At 37.4% G+C, this 22,821-nt stretch overlaps 1 protein-coding gene and 1 pseudogene across 1 annotated transcript; both read left to right on the forward strand.

Moving 5' to 3' along the window:
• The first annotated feature begins 5,069 nt into the window (after positions 1-5,069).
• Positions 5,070-8,135, forward strand: LOC143894755 (uncharacterized; annotated as a pseudogene).
• Positions 8,136-13,946: 5,811 nt separating this feature from the next.
• Positions 13,947-20,287, forward strand: LOC143894751 (uncharacterized). The gene is made up of 2 exons (XM_077401374.1): positions 13,947-17,609; positions 17,696-20,287. The coding sequence occupies exons 1-2, from the start codon at positions 16,453-16,455 to the stop codon at positions 20,265-20,267; spliced, it is 3,729 nt and encodes a 1,242-aa protein (XP_077257500.1). The 5' UTR covers positions 13,947-16,452; the 3' UTR covers positions 20,268-20,287.
• Positions 20,288-22,821: the final 2,534 nt, after the last annotated feature.

The following is a 22,821-nucleotide window of genomic DNA, read 5'->3' on the forward strand; positions in this document are numbered from 1 at the left end:
TTAAGATTTAAACCTTATTATCGTCTAAATATTTATGAAAAAAATATAAGTGTGCGATTTCTTAGATTTTTTCTGACTCTCCTCCTTATATGCTATTTACCACATTATCATATTAACATGCTCTATGTCATGTATATTATCGGTGACTTGCAGTGGAGTTTTTATTTAAGTTGTGTTTCAGATGATTAATAAAAAAAAAAGATTTATTATATAAATAAATTTTATAACATTATTAATTGTGACACATGTATGTCTATATGTATCTGATTAATTAACAATGTTATAAAATATTTTTGGTAATATTTTTTTAATATTAAAAATCTTAGATTCTAAATAATAAATCTAGATAAATATTGCATTTAACAGAGCAACGAGATACGACAATATAATAAGTCAAAGTCACAACCGCATCTCGTTGCTCCATTAAACGCAATTACAAATTTATCAAAACCTATACTATGAATCACCGATGATGTATGTGATATGGAACATGTTTCATTACGATTTAAAAAGTAGTAAAAATTAATACATTCATAATAAAATGTACTACAATAAATGTTTTCTCCAATAGTCCTAATAAAGTATTCTTTTGAATTCAGTAAATATTTTATTAGGTTTAGAAAATTTGTTTCAATTGGATGAATAATTTTTTCATTCGAAAAATATTAACTGAATTAAAAAAATACTTTATAAGGACTATTGGAAAAAACATTAATTAAAATTTAGTACATTTTTCTATCAGTGTAGGATCTAGAGGGTTTTAGGAGGTTTAGGAGGGTTTTACCGATAACTCCTCTTTTAAACCTCAAAATGGGAAACAGTCCGTTTTCTGCCGTTTTCAGGCACAAAGTAGGAGCTAAGTACAATACAATTAGAACCTATCAAAATCCTCCAGAATCCTGAGATGTGAAAATAAGAGGTCGAAAGAAGGAGTAAAATTTCGACTCGGGTTGTTATTAAAATGCCCGCCGTTTCTAAACAGTGAAAATTAGAAAATCAAAGTGGTAAGGTAATTAAACTTTTGTTCCTTCTCTACGACTCTTTATGCTGCGCAGCCTCATCTGCCGTTTAGTACAGATGTATGGCACGCCATTAAAAATAATATTGGGTGTGCGACACCCATGTGTAGTGTGGGTTTCTTTGCGTCAAAGTCCACAGACAACTTTTATCACGTTTAAACAATATATTTTTTTAAAAAATCACTATTTTATTTCTTTCTGAAAAGTTACATTCTTTACCTTCAACAAATAATTAGTCTATTTATACAATACAATGTTGAAAAAAAAGGTAATTTTTGGAAGCAAATAACGCTTTTTTGTGAGTCAAGAAATTTCTACTCGAGCTTTTTCCGAAATTAACTTTTGTTTTTAAATGTTAATTGTAATTACAATGACACAGATGCGGTCCTGATATTCTGGCGTTTAAATAAAAAGAAAAACATGTTTAAAAATATTGACTTTTTGAAAAGTTATTGATAATAATTGAAAGCAAACTGACAATGAGAGTATCGTACATCCATGAGTGTGGTGAAAACGGGACTTCTAGGAAAAGTGTGATGTTCTAGGATTAATAAACTATAATAAAACAAATAATTAACAATTTATTACAGCAGTACTTTATTTTATTCACTTGCAGTTTTATTATCACATATATTTTACAATCCTAACAATAAAATATGTTTAACGTTATAACATTGTGTGTTATCCTACGTAGAGAAAATTTTTTGTTAGAATTTACTCTGAAAATCATGATAGTTGTGGGACAACTATCATGTATTACGAAGAATTTTATGCGAGCTATTCTGATTAATATATATCTACCATAATAAAATTTACAATAAGATATAAAACATGTTTAATTAATTTTGTTAAAATATACAGTAAAATTTCAGCATTTTTTCAAAAGTACCAATCTACTTGGTAAATTTAACGGTAAAATATAACGAAAAATTTTCTCCGTGTATGTACATTATATATAAATATTTGTATAAAAATATGGGTTTGCAAAAGTTTGCATTAAATTACTTTATCATCTAAACATTGGGTAACTTCCTCGTTATATCTCCTATCAAATTCGTTTTTAAATCGCTTTACATTCATGATTGTTGTTTTAATCGCATTACGCTACACTAAAGAGCTACGGTAAATAGTATATCGTGCACCAAGAGGAGAAAGTAGCGCTTTTCAGACGAGTGTGAAATTTTCCGCCCTCGCCTTCGGTTCGGGCGGCAAATCACACGGGTCTGAAAAAGCTTTCAACTCAAGGTGCACACGATATTTTTCACAACACAACACCTTTACGGAAATGTTTTACTTCCATGCCTAGAGAGGGGCAAGAAGGCTTTCCTATGCCGGGTAGAAAGTATTAATTTTCTTCCCTACGGAGGAAAGTAAGCCCTGGCGTGAAATTGGCCACTTTCGTTCCTCTCTACAGGCATGAAAAGTACTTTCCGTGGAGGTGTTGTGAAAAAAATTTTTGATTGACATCTCCTCATGGAAATTTGCATACTCGTGAGAGTTTGAAACTACATTGGTAAATACTTTGGCTTTTTTCTCGTAAGAGTAACGCAAGAATTTTAAAAGTACATTATTTATTTAAAAAAAAAACATTACTTGATGAAGGCACTTGTAGATACACAATCAATAGATGCTCGTAACAATTTTCATTCCTTCTACTAACAATTAACGTGCGCCGTTACCTTATTTCCAAAGTTTTCGTATAAAATCACAAGTAAAAATAAGCCAATAATATTTTTAATACATTATATATTATTTGATACATTACATTATTTACTTTATTTAGTTTTTGGACAATTTAATTCAATTGTTTCAGATTTATTCTCGCTAGCGTTTTGCGCAATTACGTATTTCAGGTAGCCCCGATACTCGAGACCGTGCAGAAAGAGAATTACAATTGTCAGATTTATTGATCTCGGTTTGTGCAGCTTATGAAAAAGAGAGACTTATCGATTATGAAGAAAATGCAATTTACTATACAAGTGCGAAACCATTCAATTTGATAATTTCAATTTTGGGCAAGGCAATGGTTTTTTAATACAACAAATAATACGAATCGAAGTTTATAACAATAGCTTGGTTATATATAAAAAGTATATTCTATATACTTTTAACTTTTTTTCTCTCCCTCTCTTGCTTCCTTTTTCTTTCTTTCTTCACCCATACAAAATTGTCTTTCACATGAAACATATGATATAAGATTAAAACAATTGATGTACAGCTTTTGTGTGATGTGCAAAAACTAATACAAAAGTATGAAAACTTACAACGCGCGAGTTGTGATAATTATCATGAAAACTGTTATATTATTACGGTAAAAAAAAAGAAAAATACTTAAATGTCTTATTAATGTAGGTACAAATTTGATCAAGAGATACCATCGTATGGGGTAATTATTGTGGGCTCTTTATACAAGAGAGAAATTAATGATAGGATAAATATTTTGTGGCAGAAAAGAAATTTATTAATAAAAAATTTGATATAATATCGAGTATATTTTTAGCATTACAACTAATGACTTTTATGTTGTTTTCAGTCGTTTTCGATAATATTAAATAGAACGATTAGTTCCACGTGCTCTCTTTAGAATATAATATCATACCAAAAGAAACACCACAAAAAGAATCGCATCGGATAAAAGCCTTTTTAAGTTAGCAAATGGACTAAGAAGATTAATATACCGTCAATGAGGATATATGCAAAGATAATCAAAAAATTGTATTTTTAAATTATTTACATTCATTTTTTTTATGAGCAATTAAAGCAAAAGGAGCCAGTATTAATTTTAGAATATCACTTTCTAAAATCAGAAAACGATGAAATTCGTAAATATTCTTTATTCAGATATTATTGATTATTCACATCTGCACTTAATGTAAAGCGCACGTTTTTTTCGCAGGTTTCTTTGGTTACTCGTAGTAAAAAAAAACTGATAAGTAGACTAATGAATTCCATAAAGAAATTGATTATTAATATCATAAACGACAAAGAATTAATATTTCTTGCTCTAGAAAAAGCAACAGAATTAGTCGAAATCGAGAAAAATGACAAAAAGATTAAACTTAAGACCCGGTCTGGACCGAAACCAAAACCGAAAATTATACTGTATATCGTCCGGAAATATTAGCCTTAAACGGACGCACGAGTTGTTGCATGATACACTTCTATTATACGAATGGTGGATCATACGTCAGATGTATGTTGTGCATCGATTGACGATAATGATGATCTACAACTGTACGCCGTGCGAAAACATAAAACCGGCCCGCACAACGACTTAAGCGGTCGTTTCTGTAGAAATTGCAGAGAGCCACTTTACGCGATATTTCCATGCAATTATATGTCCTATTTGCATAAAATAGGACATTGCAATATAAAGCCTCGTGAAGTTTTGAATCAACGCAAAACGTAAGTATTACTTTGCATAAATTTTCCAAAATTTATTTATTTCATCAATTATTTATCTACTTTATTTTTCTATAGTTTCAGAAGCAAGATGTAAATATCATTATATCTTAAAAAAAATTAAGACCAGAAGAGAAAAACATAAAAAACAATGAAGAAATGACATCTACGTCGAAAAACAGAAACCTAAACGGAAACTTTTATTAAGTATTTTAATGAACCGAAACCGGAACCGAACCGATATTTTTGTCCGGTCCGGGTCCCTGGTTGCTTGCACTTTTTACTTAGAACCTCTGCTTTCTCTTTCTCTAGTGTTTAATGCATATTTATCTCATTTTAAATGTAAAAATTTTTGTGAATTGCAAGCAACAGTAACAAATCTATACTCACAATACAGAAATTCACGGAGGCGCGACAAGTGCAAATCTAATTCCATGTATTGTTACGCTTTTCCGCGCTTTCGATTGGCTAATAGGATAAAACGACGAGCGATTCCGTGCCGCGGCAGCCGCGTCAGCCCCGAATCCCGCGGTGAGTTGCGCGCCATTTCGCGGTTGGCCGACTTAAATTAATTTACACACATACACAACATTTCATTAAATTCATGTAATCTCACTACTGATTCCGATTGTAATAATAGCGGGCAGGATGTTCATTATCAAGTAGGTTTTTCCTTAAAGATCTTGCCCGATCACCCCCGCACCTATGTATTACCCGCGAGAAATACACACACATGTTACACCTACATTTAATACATTTACACTTTATCTGGATTTATTTATTATTTGTTCTATCGCCTGATTTTTTCTTTATTCAATGTCATTTAGTAAATTCTATGTTAATTTGTAATAAATGTTCTATTTATTTCTAAGATAAACTCAAATGTTTCTTTCATTAAATTGAGACCTCATCCTACCATCCATCCGATCCTGAGTTAAAAAGATTAATAATAAGAGAAATAGGATCGTAACGATATACAAACAATTAGAATCAAAAGCCATGCGATCCAAGCTTAGGTCTTTGACAGCCTTATATTAGTTTCTGTATACATATATGTATATATATATACATATAATTTTTCAAATTACAATAATTCAATAAAAGTAGATAAAACAATAAGAGATCTATCCTTTGAGCTCCGAGGGGGGAGCGGGGCGGGGGGGGACTCGCGGCCGACGGGTCTGTCGGGGGAGCGGGGGGGAGGAGGATGACTCGTTGGTGAGGGGGAGCGAGGGGGGGCGACTCGTTGGTGAGGGGGAAAGGAGGGGGGTTGGCAAGCGTGTCGGGACATGTTTATTAAATATTAATAAACATATCTCATATTGACAAGGGGTACCGCCAAGGGGGGGGGTGTCGTCATTTTATCGGCGCGGGGGTATTACAAAGGCGCCGTTCGGCTGCTGGAATTTTATCCGCGAATATCAGCGAGTTAGACACTTGACTCTGCAATGATCTCACCCTTCTAGAATATGCGAGCCGCCATTCGGTTACGGCGTCTCACTACAAAAGCGAGCGTCGATGGCCCGACGACGGTTTGAAGATAAAATAGCCGAGGTAAACAATTGATAAAATTTGTCACCGATGACGATTTAACCGTTGCGGAGTCCTCTTCATGTTTTTTTTCTAGGAAGAGCCGCTGCCGATTACGATTTAACCGTCGCGGCAGTATTCGGTTATAGCGTGGGGGTATTACAAAAAGCGAGCGCCGATATCCGGCTGCTGGAATGTATAATAATTTAACGCCGGAGTTAATGAAGGAATTAATTCCGCAAGTCGGATTAAGAATTAAATTTTGTAAAAAATGGCAAGAACATTTTAAAACAACTGAAAACGTAACATCTGTACGTACACATTTTATTGTTGTGAGATTTATTAAAATTCTAAAATATTAATATGCAAGATAAAAGTATAATTATATATAAATTACATATATTTGTTGGTATAAAAAATATGTTACAGGAACGAGATAAAAATATTATTCCTGCACACGATAATAGTTCATCAGATGAAGATTCTACCAATAAAGAAAATCGTTCATTTCTGAATGAACAAGCCACTACATCGTCGTCAATATTTAGAAAGTTGCAACGACCATCTGTTAAAGATATTTTAAAGGGCACATCACAGGGACGCGCAATTTTGAAGTCGTACGAGAAACAAAAATTATTAAGCAGATCATGTCGAAATAATATTGTGGATTTAATTTGTCGGAAGTTTTAAATAATATTCACGGGTAAATTTGTTATATAAATTATAAAATAATAAATGTTTTACAAGAAATAATATATTTATATTACTATGTAATTATATATATATATATATTTTTTGTAGGCCACTTAGAAATGAAGATTTTGAAGCATTATCCAAGGAAAATGAAGAGTTATTTCCAACAGAAACACGCCACGGCTATTATATTCCGCCTGTACCGAAGAACACTCGAAAAATAATAAATCTATAACATCACGTGGTAAACTGGTTGATAAATATAGGAATAAAATACAAGATTATAAGAAACTAACAGGATGTAGCTTGACAGACACCAGTTCTACATCTCCTTCAACATCTGCTTATAATAGCGACTTTGAAGGTAATTACATAATAAATAGATAGATAGAAGAATCAATGATATACATTAAATACTTTTTTATGTTTGTTTATATATTAAAAATATTTTACTATTTTATATATATATATATATATATATTTATTTATTTATTTATTACTACTTCTTGTTTCTGCAGATGATTCTGTGATTCGCGAAAGCCTTTTGTAGCTTGAAAGTAATCAGTCACCATGGCAATTAGTTGAAAATCATTGGAAAGTAACTGTGACACACAGACGAAATCAAATACAAAAATCTTCAAATAAAACTATTGAAGAAATTTTACTCAGTGGCCTATTTTGAAACATCCTACAGCACATACATTGATTGACGAAGATTTTACATATCTCAAGTTAACATCAGAGGATTGTATAAAGAATTGGTTTAACTTTTTTTCTAAAATTCATGGAAATTTGTCCTGTTAAAGAAGAAAAAAATTGTGAGCGAGTTACATCTTCTACTCAATGCAGATGATTTAAACAGATGGTACGTTTACAAAAAAATGTATATATATTTACACGAAATTATTTACTTTCTATGTTTTCAGACGCTAAAGTTGTAATACAAGTTTTGTTGCTATCTCATCTCATTCCTCCAAAAGGGAGAATTCGCATTAAAAAAGAACATTTTAAAACCATCTATAAGTGAATGTAAAAATAGCATGATAGTACATGCAAAGGTAAAAAATTTCGAGTGTGGTGTGTTGTATTTTGCATATATTACTGCTATGTATATTATTAAAAAATACATGTACAAAAAATTAATAAAAGATCTTATTTTCAGATACCTGGCGATATTAATCGTATTCAGGAAGAAAAAGTAAAACGAGCACAACAATTAGGATTAACTGTGCAACCGTACATAATAGTTTTTGGTCTTACTCTTGCAGATGTAAATGGATTCTATGTTTGCATAGATAAGGTATTATATGAAGTTATAACGGCATTAAAGCAGTGGATTTATGTTTCAAAATATTTCATGTATTTGATGTTAATTATTCACCAAAAAGTGAGCACATTTGGTATATACTACAGCTTTGTCTTTACAAGTTTTCTACAAAATATGATAAACAAATTTCATATGTAATGCCAATTATTAAAAATTTCAAATGACAAATTAATCACTTTATATTAGATGTATGCTATATTATTTATGTTATACTTAAAACAGAATATTAATTATTATTTCACTAGTTTTTTACTTACAAATATTACTTATTCCTTTAACTACATAGACTAACTAAACATTAAAAAAAAATATTGTATAATTATCTGCCATAACATGTATATCTGTTCGTTTTGCGATAATAATTCTTTAACAGTCACATGTCTCATAGCACATTTAAAATGGTGCACAACGCCTCACATTCTACTTTTATATGTAAACAAGACAATTGTATGCGTACCTTCATAAGAATTTATATTCATTTAAAACGCCATTTAATACTAAAACATCCCAGTCAAATAATACAAATGTTTCTGTTATATCTGAACTGCATTCACTAAATAATAATTTGTCAGAAATTTTAATAACTGATGACTTGTTTAAAAAGTACAATAATGCTGAAGACTTATTGAGCAACGAAGCTTGCGAACAAATAATAAACGATCCGTCAATAACGTTAAAAAAATTTGATGATATAGTAACAAGAAACGCTGCTTTATTTGTTTTAAAATTATATTTGGATAATTCTTTATCACGATCGCTTGCACATAAATAATACAATACGTAAGCAATTTTTATAAATCAACTATTGAAATTATTATACATAAATATGAAAGTACAGAGAGTGAGCAAAATGTATCATTTAGTATAAAAGATATGTGCACAATTTACAAAATGCTTTTGCTCAGTTCAAACTGAACATCTAACATTACAATACTTTATACACGCGGTTATCTATGGTATCTAATTATGCCACAGTTTTATAGAATTGCCACTGCTTACCTCCAAAACGTATAAAAACAACATAGGAATGCATGTAAATCAAATATCAAAGATTCTGAAATGAGAACGCGTTTAAATTTATGCTGTTGATTCCCGCCTCAATACTCATGGTATCTAAAAATGTATTTTCAATACTTTTTCCCCCTTTCCCACTTTTATTGAAAATAAAAATTTTTTTAATTTCATGCACGCTTTTTCGAAGGCACCCTTACGATACGAAATTCCTAAAATTTAAATATTTTGTAAGCAGGGAAAAAGTTATTTTTTTTAGACATTTTTAATAAATAGAATACTTTTTTTTTTAAATTATTCAAAACTACATGATACTACCATTCCGCCTGTCAAAATAAACATCATTAAAAAAAGGGAAAATCTTTAATTTTTAGCATCAAAATGCAAAATTTTTTCATTTTTTTTTAGCTTTTTGGTGATTTATCCTATGGAAAAAAAAGTTTGGGAGCTGTATAATTTATTCTTAGGAAATTATTGTTTTATAAGTCACCATAGCAAAAAAAGATACTTGAACCTCTCCAAAATTAATTTCAGAAAAATCATAAAATTTTTTAGTCTTTTAAAAAAAGCATTAAAAACCAAATCCTTATTAATACATACCCCGATATATGAGGATGGCCCTTTGAAACCTATCTTTTATGCGTTGGGGCTAAAAAAAACGATAAAACATACCTAAAAAGGTAACATCGCGACGGAAACCACCATACACTTAGCTTTTAAAATATCAATTAGAATTTGCACCGATTGATTAATAACAAGGCTTCGAGAAGGGGTTTCATAGGCGTTGGTTTAAAGTACAAATACAAATACAAATTTAACGATTTTAAACTACGTTAACTACAGATATTAATGAAGATTTTCCCGTTCGTGGTTAAATATTAATGGCCATATTTAAATCTGATGAGCAAAAGAAATAGCACAAACGGTTATTTGCTTTTTTGGGCTCATTCAATATATTATAAAAAATAAATCGGTATTTTATATTTTATAAAAAATGAAACATTACATTTTCCAAAATATCCCTGCATTCGAAACTTAAAAAACAAAGTATGGGGTTGGGATTGCTCATTTTAAAGTTAATCTTCCTTTCCTAATAATATTCATGTCGGGGAAAATAAAAAAAATTACGTTGTTTTGTAAATTAACAATGTTATATTTGCTCTTTCCTTTATTTAACTTATAAGCTATATAGACAACTAATTTAAGGGTAAATTTTAAATGTTATATAATCATTTAAAAAAAAAAAAAAAGAGTAGTCATGATAAAATTTTTTTTTTGGGGTAATTTTATTAAATAAACTGTTTTTCCTTACAGATTTGCGTATCCCCTTTTTGCACAATTCAAAAATTTAAATTGTATATTGACCCAATTTTTCATAATTGACTTTTTTTTCAAAAACGTATACACAGTATCTGTGTAAAAACAATTTTAAAACGAAGTGCAACTCAAATAAAACTAACATTTGGCGTCTAAACATCCTATTTTTTGAAATTTTAAAATTTAAAAATTTTTTAGTTTTAGGGATAAAGCCCCATTGAAAGAAAATTGATGTGACCATATATTTATTTATTTAAAAATGTTTATTGCTTAAATCTCCCTTTTGGGTTTGTGCACTTCTTATGGGTTTTTTTTTTTCCGACTTTTATAACATTTCAGGTCCTTCTTTAACTTACTTCCTGAAGAAACGAACGCAATGTTTAAAGAAACGTGAAAGAAGACCATAAGATTGGCACAAACAAGAAGCCAGATCCCGGGCAATAATACCTTATTTAAATTAATAAATATTTTGATCAACGCACAAAACAAGTCTTTTATTAAGATATATATTTTGTTGAAATTAAAAATATAATTAAGTAGAAGATATATGCTTTTGTAAAAAAAGCATTTATTTGCCAAATTACATTGATACACATAAATATTTTTTTCTTTAAACAAATAGTCAATGAAAAAATTTAAATTTTGTACAATGCGAACATTGCGGTTTTATTGGACAAATTCCGATTTAAGACATATATTTGATTGTATGTATCAGTTACTCAAAATGTTTCAATAAAATAAATATTTTGTACAACGCAAATATATCATTTTATTTGGAATTTCCTGATTAAAGAACATTATTTTTGATTGTATTTACAATGTCCATGGAAAAATAAGTTTTTTTCTTTAAAAAATTGATATTTGACATGAACAAATATCTGCTTTTTCATTTAAAAAAAATCTTTTTAAAGGGTTTTTGTTTTCGGGTAAAAAATTTTTCTATTTTTTTGATAATTATTCGGGGACGTAACGAAATCCAACTTCATATAACAATACCAAATTCACTGAAATGTATCTGTATTGTACAAATTATCATTTTGTTACAACTAAATTTCCCATTGAATCACCCCGTACATTAAAATAAATTGTGAATTTGTAATCTTACAATATTTATTCAACATAATAATTACTTTTAAAGGAAACAAATATTTCTTTCATACAAATACTATTTAATCTTTTAAAATATTTATTTTTTGAATTAACATGTATTTGACCCCTGCCCCGCGCTTTTAGTTTAAATCAAAAAATTTTTTTTCCTTTGAATCAACGATTTTTTTTTTCTCAGTGTATAACAAAATATGTCTAACGAAAATTTTAACGAACGCTAGCATCCCCCTTGTCCCCCAGAATAATAGGATCCCCATCTTGAAAATCAGTCTTCGGCTATTTCGCGACGCAACGTTCTATTCGAGGTGAATTTTTTGTGTAAATTTTCATACAGAAGAATATTTTTCACGAAAAAGGGAGATGACATAATTCCGATATGGACGCGATTACGGACACAGTGACTCTCATTGATGAAACAAAATCTAAAAAGTCTCGATAGAATAGTGCTAAATTTTACGGAAATTGCCCGATTGCTAAGTGATAAAAAACATTATGGGCGAGTGGCATTAATACGTCGCAACAGAACATATTGAAAAAAAATTGAAAAAAAAATGATCTTAATGATTACCTCTTTTGCTATGACACTATTTAATAACGAAAATCGCCGATCTTTGAAGAATTGTCGAACGAAAACTGAGGGATTGCGCAATATCGCCGGTACAGTTCTCGCAATCGCGAACTAGGGTTTCGCGGGAAACCCGTGACCTTCGCCCAGACAGGGAAACGTTATCGAAACCCCTCTCCTATACTGGGAAAGGAGACAAAAATGATCAACCTGCTGGACGAGTCGTTAGCAGAAGAAAGATTTGCTACGCCATATTCTTTAAACCGCACTATTGGACATCACTTTTTGGCGATTGAATTTTTGAAAATTGAGGAGGGGGTTGTGAAGCAAATGTACTTAAGATTCTACAGGTTTGGAAAGTACTTAATTATTTTGATGAACAATTTGGCACATAAAATATATACATGACCTCAAAAATCCTATCCTATGATGCTTCAAGAAACCCTTTGAACGTGACCTTTATGAATTGATAAATTTGGGGGCTTAAATTTTTTAATACCCCCTACTTTTTTCCCTTTTCCCTTTATTCTGCGCACCCGGCGTCAATTTGCAACGATATTGTTCGCTGCATTTGATTTCCCCCCAAGTGCTCCATCAAAAATGTAAAGTGATTAAAAAAAAGACGTATTAAAAAAAAAACTGTAACTCTCGATAAAACACGCGACCTGTTTGGGAAGATCCACCAATCGCTACCTTGGGCGAATATCTCGCATGGGAACACGATGCAAAAGGTTTATTGACATCTCGAAGAAAGACTGTGTTCCAACGTCCGCGTCTCAACGCCTCAGACGGTGGAAACAGGTTCTTTAGGGCAAAAATCGCGCGACTCGTGGTGGGGAAACTCTATTACAAAACGGTTCGTACATCGGGGTATCCGGGGACCTCGCGGCAGTATAGCGGTAACGAAAAGCGGAAAAAAATCGTTGGCGAGAGATTTGATGCCGGGGTTCGAATGGCTGTATTGACCGGTCGGGGGAGGTGATAAATAAACAATTTTCATCAAAACCCCAAAATTTCTCGGGAAAACGCCGGTCATCGGGCTCCCATCCCTGGCTGAACTCATGCAAAGACACGCAAGTGTAAAGATAACCCGTGTTCAAAAAGGCGAGGGGGGGGTGACGGGTGAACCTGCGAAAAAAGTTTTTAGCACGGGAAACCGTAACTCTTTCGTCGTTCGATCTGCGCGATGTACAGCGCACGTTATCCCGGGCCCACTTCGCGTCCTCGAAAGTTCAGGAACGCGATAGCGAGGGCGGGTTTTCGCGTATCTCAATTTTACAGTGAAAAGTGAACGTAAAAATCTTTGCGCGCGGATGTTACATCATTACCGCAAAATAAATCGAAAAAAGCGGTGATCAACGGGGGAATCGATGGACAATGCGTGCTTTTGCGTGGTCAGTGGTGCCTTTACCTCCAGCCGAAACCCTTCAGAACGGGAATCCTCGACCCTGATTAAAAAAAATATATTATTTTCAAGGGATTTAGTTTCCATGACTTGAAACAGATTAAAAAGTTCGAACGACCAAAATATATCCCAATGTGTATACCATCGAGGGAGGAAGACGCCAACGTTGTTTCCCCCATAAGGTTACCGACCGGAAGAAAGAAAAGCACGTAAATCTTCTGTCGTGCAGGCCCCGAGGAAAGACGTGGGACTTCGCGTGGTAAAAAATCTATCCCCCCTCTGAGCTCGCAATGACAGGTACAATGTCGGAATACATTTTCGATCATATGAGACTTCTAGGCCGGGGATCTCAGGGGGGGTGAGGGGCGGGGGGAAGGACTCGCGGCCGCGGGGTCTGCCGGGCGGGGGGGGGACTCTAGTGCCACCGTCCTCCGAGGAGGTGCGGCGCCGCGGCGGGGGGGAGTGGTCTGCGTTCCCACCATATGGTGCGGAGGGGGGGGGGGTGATCTGCGTTCCTAGCATAGGGTTGGGGGAAGGGGGGGAGAGGAGGGGTGGATTAGGCGAGCGCGTCGGGACATGTTCGATAAACAAATGCAGCCTCGCGTCGATGTTCGGCCGATAGTATTTATAAACAGATGTCATTTCACACTTATCAAATGCGAGCGAGCGCCTATGGCAGGCGGCTATAATTTACGACCTGCGACTAGCGTGACACCGCGGTCCTTTTCACTTTTCTTCGTAGGAATTGCCGCTTATCGGTGTTTCGCGGCGCCATTCGGCTATGGCGTCGCGCGTTACAAAGGCGAGCGCCGATGACATGCAGCTAGATTTTATAAACACTAGACGGCATAAGCGCGGCAACGCGACTCAATTTCTATGGGTATCGACGAACGTCGATGACAGAATTTATAAACGAATATCATCTCGCACTGCGGATGGCCGAGCATCGATGGTCGCGCGACGTAGGTACTCGACCAAAATTTTATGCGACTTAACCGTCGCGGTCTCTCCTCTTTATTTTTCTGTATAGGAAGAGTCGCTTATCGGTGTTTCACGGTGCCATTCGGCTATGGCGTCGCGCGTTACAAAGGCGAGCGCCGATGACAGGCTGCTAGATTTTATAAACACTAGACGGGATAAGCGTGGCAACGCGACTCAATTTTTATGGGTATCGACGAACGTCGATGACAGAATTTATAAACGAATATCATCTCGCACTGCGGATGCGAGCATCGATGGTCGCGCGACGTACGTACTCGACCAAAAATTTTATGACTTAACCGTCGCGGGTTACAAAGACGAGCGCCGATGACAGGCTGCTAGATTTTATAAACAGTAGACAGCAATGCGACTCAATTTCTATGGGTGATATTGTTTCTCTGCAGTGTATGCACACCATGCATTAAAACAGAAGAAACGATACGCGATGCTCTAGTTGGAACGAGAGGAAAAGGCAATAGAAAAAGTATATAAGAAAGAATGAAGCAAGTCAAAATCGCAGTCCGTGATTTGAAAGTCTACGCGTCGGTACATCGATTGGAAAAAAGTATAGCGAGATGACAATAATTCAGATATGGATCGCGAGTTAACGGACGACAGCGACTATTTTAGTGACGAAGACGACACTCATGAAGAAGTCATCGATAGAATAGTGCGGCGTTGGGAAATCGTCGAACTAAATCTACGTGTGAGACACTGTGTAATTTATTTTTATTATTCAACGGGTGGTGCACTTGCATTATGTGCTCCATGCATGGTTACTTTATGGGACCTTAATTTCGGTATGTACGCTCGCCTAAAACACTTCGTTGAGAGACGCGGAACGACGCATGGCCGATATTGTTCAAGATGTCGCAAATCATTATATATGATATTTCCACGTAATATGTGCCCGATTTGTACATGATAAAAAACATTATTGCGGCTTTTAAAACAATAATTTCGAGGCAGTGATGGATGTAAATTCATCCGACGAAGATCATCCTTTGTCACCGGACAGCGATTACAACAGTGAAGAAGACGATAACCGTAGAGAAGTTATGAAAAAAATAGTGTCGCGTCCCGAATTTTTAGCGTTGGATGGACGTACGAAGTGTTGCGCAATTTATTTTTATTTTGAATATGGTTCAGATAACCTGTGTTATTCGTGCATGATCGCTTCACCAGACACTGGTGAGCACATACGTGAACGTCGAGAGCATGTAACCGAGCCGTACGACGTAATGACCATTCAATTTTGCACAGATTGTCGTAATACTCCATTGTTTCAAATATATCCATGCAACATGTGCCCGATTTGCATGAAGTAATAAAAAACATTATCGCGAGTGGGACATTACGTGCGCAACATGGTGTGGATAATTGAAGAGGAATCTGTGGAGCCTCCAAAATCTGACGATGATATACAAATGGAATGTATTACAACAGATATCATCAATGGTTTGCGTGAAGAAGATCAAGGAGTGAAATTGAGGGATGTGCGACGAATATCGCCGGTACAGTTTCTTCGCGATCGCGAACTCGATATACGCGGAACCGGTCAACGCTTCGCTAGACAAAGAGTCGTTATCGATACCTCTTCTCCATATGACTGGGATTCTAACGTGAGAAAAAAAGTATATCGACGGCTGCGGGACGAGTGCGTTAGCGAGGAAGAATCACGTGTAGCTCGCTGTACTGACGTTGTGCCTATTGTTGACTATCGCTATTGGGCGTCTAAATTTTGTGAACAGCTCTATGATTGTGAAGCAACATACATTAAGATTCATACAGGTATTGGGAAATACGTCGAATTGGTGGTGATGAACAATTCGATACGTTTGTATATGTACCCTTACCCTTATCTCAATAATCCTAATCATCTATTGATGTTTCAAAAAACCTTTGAACGTGACTGTGATGATGATGATAATTGGGAGCATAATGTCCCTTACTTCTTGCCTCATTTTTTTATGTTTGACCACTATCGCATTCAAAGTGGCAAACGATATTGTCCAGCGTGCGATCGAATCACGTGCAAGTGCTCCATCGAAGAATGTGATGTTATTTAAAAAAGACAATATTAAAAAACAAAAACATGGAACATCTCGATAAAACGGAACGCGACCTGGTGGAAGGATCCAACCAAATCGCTACCTTGGGCGAATATCTTGCATGGGAACAGCGATGCGAGAAGTTTATTGAGCAGCTCGAAGAAGACTGTCGTTCCAAACGTCCGCGGCTCTCAGACGGCTCTCAGACTGTCGGAAACAGATCATCTTTAGTGGCAAGAATCGCGCGACTCGATGGTGCGAAGACTCGATTACAGAGACGGTTCGTACATATCGGTGGTGGTGGTGAGCACGTAGCGGGCAGTAGTAGTAGCGGTAACGAAAACGCGGAAAGACTCGTGTGGCGAGAGATTGATGCCGCGTTCGAATGGCGTGTATTGACCGGTGCAGTGATAAATATCAATTACATCGAACCGCGAAAATTTCTTGAAGATGCCGAAGTCATCGTGCTCGATCGTGTGCAAAACGTTATGCAAACACACGCAAGTGTAAAGATAAACACCGTGTTCAACGGCGAGTTTGTGACGGGTGACAAACGTGGCAATAAAAGTTTCAGCACGAGTAACTTTGAACTCTTTCGTTCGTCCGAACGGTCCGATCTGCGCGAGTGGTACAAGCTACACGTTATCGAGCCCACATTAGCGAAACTCGAGGATTTCCAGGAACGCGATAGCGGATGGGCGTTGTCGCGTATACTCAATTTGACAGTGAACGTGAACAAGTACAATCCTTTGCGCGCGGGATGTTACATCAATTTACCGGAAAAAATTAAATTGAAAAAAGCTGTGATCAACGTGCATTCTATGGACAATGCGTGCTTCGCGTGGTCAGTGGTCGCCGCGCTGTATCCTGTCAAGGTCAATAATAATCGGGAATCCTCGTACCCTGATTACAAAAATATATTAAATTTACAAGACATTAAGTTTCCAATGACTTTGAAACAGATTAAAAATTTTGAAAAACACAACAATATATCCATCAATGTGTATACCATCGAGGGAGAGGAAACGCCGACCGTTCTCCCGATACGGCTCACCGACCTGAGGAGAGAAAAGCACGTAAATCTGCTGTACGTGCAGGACCCGCGAGACGACGTGGGACATTTTGCATGGATCAAGAACCTATCCCGCCTTGTGAGCTCACAATTGAGCAAGCATCGTGGTCGGAAATACTTTTGCGATCGGTGAGTACCTATACTCCTTTTAATAAAATTATAAAATATTGTATTGTTATATAAAAATTTACAAAATTGTGTTTTTCTTTTTGCAGATGTTTACATTATTTTCATTCGAGCGAGAAATTGGAAGCCCACGGTGTAGACTGCCGAGAGATAAACAACTGTGCCATCCGACTACCGAGCGAGGACGACAAGTGGCTGAGTTTCAAGAATCACAGCAGGAAGGAACGACTTCCATATGTCGTGTACGCCGACCTCGAATGTACCCTCGAGAAGACGGATGCGGATCCGACAACGTCCACGTTCAAGTCTCAACATCATCGGGTATTTAGTATAGGATATTACGTGCGGTGCTCGTACGACGACTCGTTATCCGCGTATCGATTTCGTCGCGATAAGGATTGCGTCGCGTGGTTCGCCGAGGAACTAAGACGTTTAGCACACGACGTAAAGAACATCTTGTCCGATAATATACCCATGGTGGATTTCACGCGAGACGAGTGGAAAAAGTTTAACAGCGCAACGCACTGTCACGTGTGCGAAAAACCGTTCGAGCCAGACGACGTGCGAGTACGCGATCACTGTCACTTGACCGGCAATTATCGAGGTCCCGCGCATTCTAATTGTAACTTAAATTATAAAAATTCTCACTTCATTCCCATAGTATTTCATAATTTATCGGGTTATGATTCTCATTTTATTATAAAAGAAATTGCCACCGCGTACGAAGGACATGTAGAGTTACTCCCAATCACGAAGGAAAAATACATTTCGTTTACGAAGAACGTTAAAAGCACTGAAGATAAAGACAACAAAAATTGCATCAAATTAAGATTCATCGACTCGTACAAATTTCTTAGCACGAGTCTCGAAAAATTAGCATCCTTTCTCGATAAGGATAAGTTAAAAATTATACGTTCAAAATTTTCCGCGTTATCCGACCAAGATTTCGAATTATTGACGCGAAAAGGTGTCTTTCCGTACGAGTACATTGACTGCGTCGAAAAGTTGGAGGATACGTGTTTACCATCGCGCGACTCGTTTTACAGTTCATTGACAGGCGACACCGTATCCGAGAGCGATTACGCGCACGCCGTCAACGTCTGGCAGCGGTTCTCCATTCGAACGCTCGGTGACTACAGCGATCTGTATCTAAAGATCGATGTCTTGCTGTTGGCCGATATCTTTGAAAATTTTCGCGATAGCTGCGTCGCGAGTTATGGACTCGATCCGGCGTATTATTACACTCTACCGGGGTTTACGTGGGACGCTATGTTGAAGCATACGGGTATCAATTTCGAACTGCTCACGGACATTGACATGGTCATGTTCATCGAACGCGGTATTCGCGGCGGTTTGAGTCAATGTTCAAACAGATACGCGGTGGCCAATAACAGGTACATGCAATCTTATGATACATCGAAACCATCGTCGTACCTGATGTATTTCGACGTAAACAACTTGTACGGTTGGGCAATGTGCCAACCATTGCCATATGCAGATTTTCGATGGGTCGAAGACGTCTCGAATTTCGAGTTTAGCGCGATCGCTTTGGATTCGCCCACGGGTTACATTCTCGAAGTCGATCTAGAGTATCCGCAGAATAAACACGACGCGCACACCGACTTACCGTTCTGTCCGACGCGCGATAAACCACCCGGCAAACGGCAGGACAAACTTCTCGCCACGCTGTACGATAAGAAGCGTTATGTCATACACTACGGCAACCTACAGCAATGCACGCGCCACGGTCTTCGCATCACAAAAATTCATCGCGTATTACAATTCGCTCAATCTCCATGGCTCCGCAATTACATCGAACTTAATACAAAATTTAGAACACAGGCCAAAAACGATTTTGAGAAAAATCTGTATAAATTGATGAACAACGCGGTTTTCGGGAAAACGATGGAGAACGTTCGAAATCACGTTGATGTAAAATTATTATCAAAGTGGAAAGGTAGATACGGCGCGGAGGCACTGATTTCGAAACCAAATTTTCATAGCAGGAGCGTTTTTTCGGAAAATCTGATAGCCGTTGAACTGCGAAAACTCGAGGTTAAATTTGACAAACCTATTTACGTCGGCATGTGTATTCTCGACATATCGAAAATCTGTTTGTACGAATTTCATCACGAGTACATGTCTCCCCTGTATCGCGACAAGTGTAGAATTATGTACACCGATACGGACAGTCTGATATATCACGTAGAATGCGAGGATGTGTACATGAACATGAAACGCGATATCGCTAAATTCGACACGAGCGATTACGCGATCGACAACGCGTACGGTATCCCACTCGCCAATAAAAAAATTCCGGGCTTGATGAAAGATGAAAACAACGGTGCGATTATGACCGAATTCGTCGGACTCAGGGCGAAGATGTATGCCTTGCGAGTGGACGGTAAGAAAGACTGTAAAAAAGCGAAAGGTGTTAAGAGCAACGTCGTAGCCAGGTCGATAACGTTCGACGATTACACGAGGTGTCTGCGAGACGAAATTGAAATGAAGCGACGGCAGGCTTGCATAAGGTCCGAAAAACACGAGGTGTACACCGTGTCCGAAACAAAAATCGCTCTGAGTCCGTACGACGACAAGCGATACATTATACCTAATTCGACCGATACGTTACCGTGGGGACATTATCAAATACCTTTGTAACGTGTGTATAAAATGTATAACGTATGTATTGTATAACGTATGTATAGTATAACGTATGTATAGTATAGTATAACGTATGAATTATATTATATGTAGTAACATATTGTGAGTATTATATTACAGTATTGGAAAGAATATTAATTAATAAATAAATATATTGCACACATATGTGTATTTCAAACATTTACATGTATTACATATTGCATATTTTTATGTTATGAATAAAAAAAGTTTGCACAAAATTAAATAACATTATCCTTGGATATCCATGAGTTGTGCGATCCATCGAATCCCAGCCATTTAACGTAAACCTCGTCGCCCCTCCTGCGCAGTACTTTCTCCACGAGATACACGTCCGGATAAGTCGCGCGATGCAACTCGTGTTCGTAGAACCCTCCAGAGACGGATTTTCCACGATAGTCCTCGAGTAGATAGGTTACGGGATTGGTACGCTGCACTTTAACGATCTTAAACACCTCGGTGGTCCAATTCGGCGTGTAACCCTTCTCGAAAATCGTCTTGTATTTGCTGACGCGTACCGAGTCGCCCGCTTTGAATTTTGCCGGACCAGCGATTTTTATCGCGCTGTATACGGTAGCCAAGAGTTTTTCGGCGATCGCGGGGGTAACGTCGACGGGTCGCATGCCGATGGTTCGATGCTTGCGCGCGTTGTAATCCGATACGAGTCGCGGCAAGGCGTCGACCCACTTGTAATTTCCATTGAGCGTAAACATCTTCCACATGTCGTTCTTGAGCGTGCGATTGAATCGTTCGACGACCGATGCCTTCAATACCGAATATGTGGAATAATGATTGATGCCATGTTTCTTCACGAGACGTTGCACGTCGGCGTTGTAAAATTCCTTCCCCATATCGGTTTGTAGGTTACTAGGGCACCTCCCGCTGTGTCGAATGATCTCTGCGACAGCGTTAGCTGTTTCGCTTCCGCCTTTACCCTTGAGTGGCGCAGCCCACGCGTACTTGCTCAACACATCGATGACGGTAAGTATGTAGTGGTAGCCTCCGTTGAAACGTGAGTACGGACGCATCTCGACGATGTCAGCCTGCCACAGGTCATCGTACCCCCGCACTATGACGTGTCTTCGGGGAAAATTTCTTCTCGCCGGAGCGTGCAGTTCTTCGACGAGTCGTTGCTTCTCGATATTTTTACGTCCGTCGGATTTTAGCGATGTCATGTTTTTTTGTTGTCGTTTATAACTTCTCGTTAGCCGTTTGTCAGCCGTTTAATTCCATTCGTCGTCGTCGTCGACGTTCTCTAGCCGTTTGTAGCCTTTCCTGTCTCCGCGTAGTTCGCAGCTGTTTCTAAATCGCTCGTAATCGTTTTTAAGCTGTTTTTGAACCGTTCGACAACCGTCCGACAACCGTTCTCGAACCGTTGAACAGCCGTCCGACAACCGTTCTCGAATCGTTCGTTGCTGTTCTTCACCGTCGTTAATCAACCGTTGCTTCTCTTCACTCGTCGTCTTTCGATAATCGTTTCTGCTGTACCGTTTGTCCATTGTTGTTGGTTGTCGCGTCTGATTCAACGATATTCGCACGTCGAAGCTTGTTTATCGCAGTCCGTAACGCTTGCAGATCCTTCTCGAACGCAGTCAGCTTCTCGTCTGATTCTTTTCGTTGATTGCTCAACATTTTAAAGAATTGATCAACGTACAGTTTGTTAACCGCGTCACCGTCAGTCTCAGGTTGCGCTACGCGACAAATCTTGCGCGACTTTGCGTCAAAGTCCGCGGCAGCGCGGCACAGAGCGTTATTGCGCACGAAATTTCTCATTAATCCGCTCCACCGATGGTACGAAATGGCATTCGTCGCGTCCCCGCTGTGTTCGAACAATCCAAATTTGTTGATCGGCATTTCGACGCTGATTGAACGGATCGCCGTCGCATGGTTTAATTTATAATAAGCCCGGCTTCGCGAAGTTCCTCGATGATCGACATGATCTCGTTGTCGTGGGCATTGTTGCCAGCTTGACGCGAAGCGTCGAGCAATCGCAGACGATCCACCAGCTCGTTGGGGTCGTCCCAATGCACGTAGTCAATCTTATTGTCGGTTAGCGTCATCGCGCGAGGCATGGATAACCCCTTTCCGGATTTTTTCTTCTTGGATTCGGTAGACATCAACGGTGAGATTACAAATCGATACTTGAATCCCACGTTGCCCTTTAGTCGCTTGTTAGGATCGTGTTGGAATTTATGAGCACTCGTTGCCAACAATATGCTCTTGTACTTGATCTTATCGTCCTCCGTGTAGATCGCGTCGTCGGGTATTTTTTTGAAGATCAACTCGTAAATACCGGGTGTGCCGGCGTATCGTACGCCGTCGATATAAATGTTATCCGCTTTGTCCACGTCAAAACTTTTATTACCGAGCATCAATTTATTATTGCCGAGATAAACGCCGTACGCTATGTCCATCGATGGACAGGCGCCCAAAACATCTGCGATGTAAATTCGGCTCAGTGGACCCAAGTGATCTTCCAACGATTCTATAAACCATTTTCGACCTTCCGACGTTTGCAACCGATTATGAACGG

Source organism: Temnothorax americanus, unplaced genomic scaffold (assembly GCF_048541705.1).
Source record: "Temnothorax americanus isolate GAGA-0224 unplaced genomic scaffold, ASM4854170v1 Scaffold140, whole genome shotgun sequence".
NCBI lineage: Eukaryota > Metazoa > Arthropoda > Insecta > Hymenoptera > Formicidae > Temnothorax > Temnothorax americanus.